Below are 9,558 nucleotides of genomic sequence, written 5' to 3'. Positions count from 1 at the left end.
TTGAAAGGTAGGCTTTATATGCTTCTGTTGTGTTTTGTTTGTATTATGTATGGCCTACTACCACCTCGGATGAAGAAAAATACAATAAAGAAAACAATTAAGTAAAACGTATTCTACAGGTTATAGCTGCACAGGCATTTAAATAGTCATGAATTTCCTTATTATTCATTTAGCCTACCATTATATAGAAATGTTTTAGGAACACATGTAGACCTATGGCCTGGTCTGAGTTTGAACAATTTAACGTCCCCGAAGCTAATCAATCAATACTCATCATATAGAGGATATGAGGGAGAGGAAGGAGGACAAATACACAACCACACAAACACCAGCGGTTACTGGTAATAAGTGCTAAAGGGCTAAACCGAATCCAAAACAGCCTGCGCGAGACCATGAATAGTCACGGGCATTCTGTAGGCCTACTACTAGATGTTTCATCTTATCCATCCCTTTGCCACACGATTGTTAATGTGTTATTGCAGTTTATTTAACATGGGTAGGCCTGATTTGTTTTTATCAAACACATACTTTGTACCAAGTGGTGAAAATAAGGGAGACAAAGAAAGGGTAAGTTGGTTCTCAAAGCCAAATGCTGAACCGAGGAGGCCTTTCACGCGTGAAGGCCAAGGCCTAGGTCCTCCACGCACAGTGTTGCCTGCACAGTAGTCCAATAAACAACCACATGCAACATAACAACCAACCGAAACGTACTAATATTCGGAATGACAAAAAAGACAAAACTTTTCATCAGATATGGACGTTCCTATTATTTTATTTTGTTCGATTGACAGTTTTAGCGACAAAACACGGGAATAAGACCACAATATCACAACCATGAAATTTAAAGACAACATAAACAATCACTCCATATTTGTATGAGTCGTTTGCTCAACACGGGTTACACGTTCGCAAAGTTAACCTATAATTACAATAGGTATTGACAGTTCACTAAGTACAAAAAGGATGTGGTCTGGTGGTGACCACATACAGTAAAATATGCACAACACAAGCTAAAGGCATTCATTCATTTTGTCCCCTTCTGAATCTGTTCTGGTGCTGAATACTGAAATTCTCAAGTATTTTTTCTAAACCCATTCTTTGGTCTATAAAGTATAACAGTATTGTGAAAATGTAATATATAAATGAATGTCATAAAGTACTAGCCTAATTTGTTCATAATGGGAGAGGACAAAATAACAAAGAGCCATGGGTTGGTATGGTTATTCTGCATTTTAAAAACACATTTATTTGAAAAGGAAAAATAATACAAATTAGTGTTATTTTTTTGTTGTTTCAAAAATCATATGCCACCAGTGCACTCATGATACGTGATAATACTGCAAACATGGAGACTGGTGGTTGATGTGATGGTATTAGATATTCTTAATATTAAAATTAGGCAAATCTGCAGACTATTTAAATACACATTCTAAGGTAATGCATCTCAGTCCAAAACCTACATTTACTCTTTTTTTTGTTGTTATCACATTGCAAGTTGCTGACGGTGGAATAATAAACAACTTCCCGACACATGGTATATGCCTACGTACACAGAAATAAATGCAGAATATTAATAAAAAATACCTGGACTTCAGTTCTGGCTGCTTTCATTTTGTTTTTCTCTTTGTTTACTTTCTCTTTTCTTTATATGTTTTAGAATGTAAACGGGTGTAAAATGTTCACTTACAGTCTTGCTCCCGAGGGATGTTTTGTTAGTGTATAAGTGGATTTGAAGTTGACCCTTGATTATGATGTGTGAAGTAATCAGAAAGTCCTCCAGAAAGTCCTGAAGAGAAACTTGGAAGCGAAGACCTTAAAGACTCACAAGGAAGAGATGAGGGCGCCTGCGGGGAGGAGGAGGAGGAGGCAGCCCTGGCCGCCATCGAAGCGCTGCTCTGGGAGGTCAGTGATGGATGCGGGACATGGGGGAAAAAGTAACTTGTCTGTCCTGCAAGGAGGTTTATGGACGAACATGGGTTTAAAGAGTAAGTCCCGGTGCAGGGCACTGATAGACCACATGGCACAGAGGCCGCCAACGCCGCCGCCGTTAGGTGATGAGTGGCATAGGGAATGTCTCCATTCACAAGTCTGTCAACACTTAGGCCATTGGAAGAAGGGAAAGAATGGTTGTTCCCCAAACTGTTTTGAGTCAACATTGTACTGTAGGACATAGGATGACTAGGGTAAGCCGATGATGTCCCATTGTAGCTCAATGCGCTGCTGGCCCTCGGATGGTGAAGCGAAAGAAATGGTGACATTGGCCAATATAGAGAGCCGGCTCTATCCATAAAGGTCAACCCAGAGGAAGTAAGACGAGCACCCCGCTTGAAAGCCAACTTTGCCCTGGATGTGGTCGATCTCCGGCGAAGTTTGCCGGTTGTCCCACCGATAAACACATCGTCACTCGAGGGGTCAAGCATCCAGTAGTTCCCCTTACCCGGGTCATCATAGTGCCGCGGGACTTTAACAAAACATTTGTTTAGGCTGAGGTTATGCCTGATGGAATTCTGCCAACCCTGCTTGTTCTCCCGGTAATAGGGGAAATTCTTCATAATGAATTCGTAAATACCGTTCAGAGTTAGTCGTTTATCCGGACTCTGCCGAATAGCCATCATAATTAAAGCATTATAGCTGAATGGTGGTTTCTCGTACTTGCCGTTTTTCTTTTCACCGTCTTTCCCACCGCTCTCTCCCTCTTTGCTATCCTTCTTCTCTTCCTGTTTTTCCTTTTCGTCCGTGCAAGTGGTTTCATTGGACGAATTGTCACTTTTGGTGCAAATGTTCTCTGACTTTGCATCTTGCACTAGGGAAGGTAAAGTAATCTTCCCCTCTTCTGAGACGGTTCTGTGGTGGTTGTCACTTTGGACGGCTTCAGGTACCAGACTGTTTATACTGAAAGATGATTTAGGAATCATTTTCACTTCTTTCCGTTCTCCCATATCCAACATCACACGCAAGGTCAAATGGCAATAAGCAGCAGCACAGTTATATCTCAATATCTTACACCGGCAACTCTGCTAATAAAAACTATTTCATGTTCTTTACAACACATCGATAGGAGACAGATAGTTACAATTAATTATGGAGCCACAGACACTACGCTGTAAAAAAAAATTGGTTGAACCTTTACGGACTACAGCCAACCACAGCACCATAAGTATTAACGCGTCCTCCCTTCTTCCAGCCAATCACAGAGTCGTTCTTAGCAGTTGCTTAAGTGCGCAAGGATACACAGGTTCACCAATGCAACGCAGAATGGGCTCATCCTTATCAACAAAGGATTTATTTCTCGGACCAAAATCATACCAAGAAAATAGACCACATAACCTTAATCCATTTCACTGCTCTTGATATTTCCAGATTGCTGATTCAACATATCTCTCCGTCTTTAAAGTTTCTTTACATTCCGTTGGAAATAAACACAAGAGGATCACAGACATGTAGCGGCCGAAGAGAGGTACTACTTTATGTCTCAAGCATAAGTAGCCTTCTATTCAAATGTGGATATTAGACAACTTATGTTTGAAAAATGGACATGACTGTGACGTTTTTATATGGAGGAAGATTTAGGCTACCTATTTCAACCATAGCAAAACGGCATGAAGCCTATGTTCATGGTCCTTATTAAATGTTCAGGCAGCATTCAAATATTATACTTAATTCATATTTAATTATGTTTGTTTCCCCTCTATCTTTTTAGAGTTCAAATAAATCCAAGCCCCGGTGGTCAGCTACTTGGAGCGCGAGATCTCCATCTTGGGCTCGTGCGTAATGGTTTCGACATATCGTTTCAAGAAGTACCCCTTATATTTTATGTATAGGATATGCGGCGTTGCAAACATCACAAACATATCATAATTATTAGTATTAGGCCTACCATTATCAGCCTAGTAGTAGGCTAGCCTACTATTAGTAGTAGTAGGCCTAGTACAGTAGCCTAGTATATAAGTAGGCCTTGTATTAATAGTATTATTATTAAAAGCTACTACTTTAACCACATATCAAAGCATACAGGCGACCTTTAATAATAGTTTTCGTCATACTAGTAAATCCCTACGACGGGTAAGAAAGTTCACGGGGGGGGGGGGGGGGGGGGTAGTTGCCTGAGGGCAGACAGTTAATGTGTTGTGAAAAGTGTCATGAAATGTAATGTTTTGTCATATCTTTAATTGTATATAACTGCCTTTATGTTGCTGGACCCCAGGAAGAGCTGCTGCCTAATGGAGATCCTTAATAAATACAAACAGAAAATATGGTCATAACTCTCCAACAAACAAGGGTTGCACCTTGGAGTCGAATAAAGCATGTCTTCACCCATCTTCCATTGATTTAATCTGAAATCTGAAATTCAAACTCAAATGTATTACTAGTCCAGATGCGTAAATGCATTGCGAGAACGAGTAGCCTAAATTTTGGACATGATATATGGTTCTCACAGTGCTCAGCTCAGACCAGTTCCAGGTCAAACAGCTTAGAGAGCTTGTCTATTTGTGTATTTGTATATCTAGGTAAACTCATATCGATGTACGCCAAGACAAATTCACCAAAAAGCGAGCGCAACAGAGCGAAAGAAGTGGTGGAAACTGAGAGCCTCGTGAATTCCCACAAGGTGACTTTTGTTGGCTAGACTTACTGTTGATGCACATTCATGTAAATATTAGTGGCATTCGTTAGAAATGTCAAGCCAACATCATGTGTTTGAAGAAAAAATTAAAATAGAGATTACACAAAGATATCCAAAAATAACGGAGTTGTCGGCCTATAACAGTTATAGTTGTCCTATAATAACACAATTAAACAAATCATGTTATTTTCGATATTTTGGTCCTGTCATGTTGGTATGATATCCAGTATGTTGTTTCGTGATTAGTCATTGATGATTTAAGATAGTGCTATGACCAATGGCTACCTCGGATTTTTCTTAATATTTTTGTCTGCTATTATTAACATATAATAAAAACAATAATAGCCGATATAATAGCAATAACAACAACAATAATAATATGTTATGCTGTTATAGTAACGCACTTCATTTTTATCCAATTTCTGAAGGGAGGGGGAGGGGGAGTGGGACAAAGCATGATGAGAGTTTTTTTGAGTCGGGCTATTTTCCAAATATGTTCGATAAGTTCAATTTCAACAACACTTTTGGTATATCATTGCCAAGTGCAAATTGTTTAAAAAGTCGTGTAATTTCATTTCAGGTTTGCAAAAATTAAGAAAGGTAAACTGCTTAGGCCTATAAGCACCAGCAACGCAAATATCTAATCTATGCGCAATATGATGGGGGGCAATATGATGGGTGGCAGGTATCGGTCAATAGCGTTGGACCAGTAACCGAAAGGTCGCTGGTTAGAATCCCCGAGCTGACTAGGTGAAAAATCTGTTGCTGTGCCCTTGAGTAAGGCACTTAACTCTGATTGCTCCTGTAAGTCGCTCTGGAAAAGTGTCTGCTAAATTGTACATGTACACAAAGTGTTTTTTCTTGCATTCTCATGGTGGTGATGAGTCCAGAGACTATAGCTGTTGTACAGAGAATGTGATACTCCTGAGCAGCCATATCGCATCACTTAAGGAACGGACTGGTTGTCAACACTTTCTTTCTGCTCTAGAAACCAGCGGGAGTAAACAAACAAGGTCATGAGCACGTGCTTTCTAAAGTTTGTGGTATTATCTCTGCAACCTATATCGTCTATTTTGTTATGGCAAATTAGTTTGCAATACACCATTACACAATTTAATATATTTAACGAATAAATGTCAGTTCTATGAGTAAAAAAATACCAGTAATAACCTATAATTAAAATAGGCTATATTTGAAAACTGCATGAAAGACAATTATGGCCTAGGCCTGTGTTGCGCCAGTGAGTGAGGACGCATATGCATCCGATTTCATCACAAATCACATTCATCTACTTGATACACCCTGCAAATGCTGTGCCGCATCGTTTGTTTTGTGAAGGCTATGTTTATGCATGTGCTTGTTTTAAAAACACATATTTGGAGACGCTGCTACTGCAGCCACTGATTATGACGTCTATCTGAATCCTAAAGTGTCGGTATAAGGTAATTAACCTAGCCTACTACAAGAACTGATGCACAGGCCTGATGCACAGCACATCTCTATTGAGGATTAATAGTGAAGAGTAGGAGATTAGTAGGCCTATTTGATGCGATTATTGCATTACAAAATCATTTGATTATTGTCTTATTTCCAAAAGTAAATGCCTACGTTAAATAAAAAGTTATTCAAACACCTTGTTTCCGTAAGGGAACCTAAAGTAAATGAATGGTAGCCTATAATGGTTTACAACGAAGTTCCGGCCATAAAAGTATAATTCTAAAAATAATTCCAACTATGTTATGTTCCACACCTAAAACAAACGCTTACAATTTAATCTCTCAGACTGACAAGCACAATTTAGTTGGCCTCCCGAATGACGCAGCTGTCTAAGGCACTGCATCTCAGCGCAAGAGGCGTCACTACAGTCCCTGGTTCGAATCCAGGCCGTATCACATCCGGCCGTGATTGGGAATCCCATAGGGTGACGCACAATTGGCCCAGCGTCGTCCGAGGTAGGCCGTCATTGTAAATACGAATCTGTTCTTAACTGACTTGCCTAGTAAAATAAAGGTAAAAAAAATATATTGAAAGTACTAGCTTAATCAGTGTATAGGTATGGATTTGTTTTGATTACAATGTCAACAGGTAGGCCTACTGCAACATATTTATAAACACGCCGTTAATCTAAACAGTTATTATTCACTTTCGGGCACAAATAATGTTATGTGGTCATGAGACGATAAGCAAGCAAACAGACAGCAAAACTCCGTTATTAAACTGAACGACACTGGCGCACATATGAGAGCAGAGAGCCCTCTAGCGGTATAGGACAGAAAGCCTATTGGTTTACAAAGCTGGTGTATTGCAGAGGGGAAATCTAAGTCTATTGAATCAATCAATCAATCAATGGTATTTATAAAGCCCTTTTTACATCAGCTGATGTCACAAAGTGCTGTACAGACCCCCAGCCTAAACCCCAAACAGCAACCAATGTAGAAACAAATGTTATTTGTCACGTGACGAATATAACACGCGTAGACCTTACAGTGAAATGCTTACTTACAAGCCCGTAACCAACAATGCAGTTAAGAAAAATAAGTAAAAAATAGATAAGTACAAAAATAATTAAAGAGCAGCAGTAAAATAACAATAGCGATGCTATATACAGGGGGTACCGGTACAGAGTCAATGTGCAGGGGCACCGGTTAGTTGAGGTAATATGTACATGTAGGTAGAGTTAAAGTGACTATGCATAGATAATAAACAGAGTAGCAGAAGCGTAAAAGAGGGGGTGGGGGGAACAATGCAAATAGTCTGGGGTAGCCATTTGATTAGCTGTTCAGGAGTCTTATGGCTTGGGGGTATTGGAGAAAATAATTTTGATTCAATTGATACAATGAAAATAAAATGTTTGATCTGGAATTTTAATAAAACTATTCTCTGCATGTGTTATAATGGCTAACAGAAACACAAGTTACTCCTTCAGTTTATAACACATTTTGCATAATTTAGGTACAGAGATAAAGTATCTCTACAACTGTTATCACAGCAAACCGTTATATTGATTTATAGACCTTGATAAATAATAATGAATAATTATTCGACGTAGGCCTAATTATTTGATCATACATTTTTATTATAAAATTGGTCTGGCCGTGGATAACTTTTTTGGGACCTAACCTAAGGGCACACTTTTTAATTGTGATTTTGTTTAGAGGTGCTGTATTACTTACTGTATTGTAAATCTGTATTCGTTTATAACAGACAAGCCTGCAGTATTTTGACCGTTATGTTCCGTAGTCGATAGCCATGTGTGGGATAGCTGCACAGTTGAAAAGAGTGTTTGCATTTCGCCTTCCCCTAATGTGTGTAGCAGGCTATATGCATTTATTGGTCAACCATAAAGTGAGAGCTTAATTAAAGGTGTGTGCATATATGTTCTCCTGCAATAAATCGGAAAGATGTTCAATTTCAAGCCAATGTTCATACACAACAGGAAGTTTTTTTTTCTCTTTTGTGGTTAGGTCAATTGAAGTAATTAAAAACAACAATTTGTGGAACAGAGATATTTGTCGATATTGCAATCTCGTTATTTTGGGAAATATCCTATTTTGGGGAGTTTATAATTAGTTTATCAAGGACTGATTTTACTGGCCGAGACCAACATTGTTAAATCTTTGAGCTGTGTGGTGATTGATTTAATCAGCAGCAGCAGCAGCAGCAGCTTTAGGAGGCGCGTGATCGGAATAACGAATAACCTATCGAATGAAGACAATTCTATAGGCTTGGGGCCACTGGGTGTTCAAAACAATAGGAACACCTGCTCTTTCCATGACATAGACTGACCATGGGAATCCAGGTGAAAGTGCCTTTGAACGGGGTATGGCAGTAGGTGCCAGGCGCACGGGTTTGAATGCGTCAAGAACTGCAACACTGCTGGGTTTTACACGCTCAACAGTTTCCCGTGTGTATCAAGAATGGTCCACCCCCCAAAGGACATCCAGCCAACTTGACGCAGCTGTGGGAAGTGTTGGAGTCAACATGGACCAGCATCCCTGAGAACGCTTTCGACGCCTTGTAGAGTCCATGCCCTGAAGAATGGGGGCTGTTCTGAGGGCAAAGCGGGGTGGGGGAGGTGCAACTTGATATTAGGTGTTCCTTAACTTTTTTACACTCAGTGTAGTTCACAATTAAATGCTTTACAGGCAAGCCGAATAATGATGTGATTTTGTAAAACAAGAAAGACAGGCATATATATTAAATTAAAGAAAATATGCCGAGCTACATCTGGTCATTTGACAAATAAGCCCTTTGCCAGCCTGTAGCAAGGCAGAGCATGACATTTGCTTATGAATGATTTCTATAGAATCTGTGTAAACATTATAAAGGGTAAGCCTTTATATCTGGAACATGTTGTTTCGTTTAAAAATGTATTATTAGGATTTTGCTTTTTTTTTGCTTTTCAGTCACAATTCAAACACAACGTAATCGATGTTAAAAACATGATGTCCTGTAATTACTAGAAAACCTCAAAATAATGTAAATGTCATGAATATAACTACTATAAATATTAACCACCACACAGAAATGGTGAAAATGAAATTACCAAAAATAAACGACATGGTTACGACAAGAAAAAATGGTGGGACTTGCTTTAACTCTTTAAAAGTAGTGGAAGAAGTTTAAAATGTTTTAATTAAGCCAAGCAGTTAAATATACTCCTAGTTAAATTTAGCAAAATAATTGTTCTGATTATTTTTATAGACTACACGATCAACCCTATTACTTTGGATTGTGGGGCAGTTGGATCATCACAAATAAATACACTCAGACTAGCCTACTACACTTTTATACAATCTTACTAGAATACCACAGTATAGAATACCACAGTATAGAATTCCAAAGTATATGACAACTGTAATAATAGAGTACAGAAGACAAGGAGACGTTGCTGAAGTTTAAAATAAAGAAATCAACTATTTTATCTCGAGCGT

General features: G+C 38.9%; 1 protein-coding gene across 1 annotated transcript; it reads right to left on the bottom strand.

Annotated features, from left to right (window-relative positions):
• Positions 1-752: 752 nt before the first annotated feature.
• On the bottom strand, positions 753-3,146 carry LOC106611199 (forkhead box protein G1). The gene has a single exon (XM_014211164.1). The coding sequence runs from the start codon at positions 2,946-2,948 to the stop codon at positions 1,713-1,715; it is 1,236 nt and encodes a 411-aa protein (XP_014066639.1). The 5' UTR covers positions 2,949-3,146; the 3' UTR covers positions 753-1,712.
• Positions 3,147-9,558: the final 6,412 nt, after the last annotated feature.

The sequence above is a fragment of the Salmo salar genome, chromosome 09 (genome assembly GCF_965601325.2).
Source record: "Salmo salar chromosome 09, fSalSal1, whole genome shotgun sequence".
Taxonomy (NCBI): Eukaryota; Metazoa; Chordata; class Actinopteri; order Salmoniformes; family Salmonidae; genus Salmo; species Salmo salar.
The sequence above is the reverse complement of the archived record's forward strand: the minus strand, read 5'-3'. Positions and strand labels throughout refer to the sequence as shown.

Coding starts and splice junctions, on each gene's coding strand:
- LOC106611199 (XM_014211164.1), bottom strand. CDS start 2,948: ATGTTGGATATGGGAGAACGGAAAGAAGTGAAAATGATTCCTAAATCA.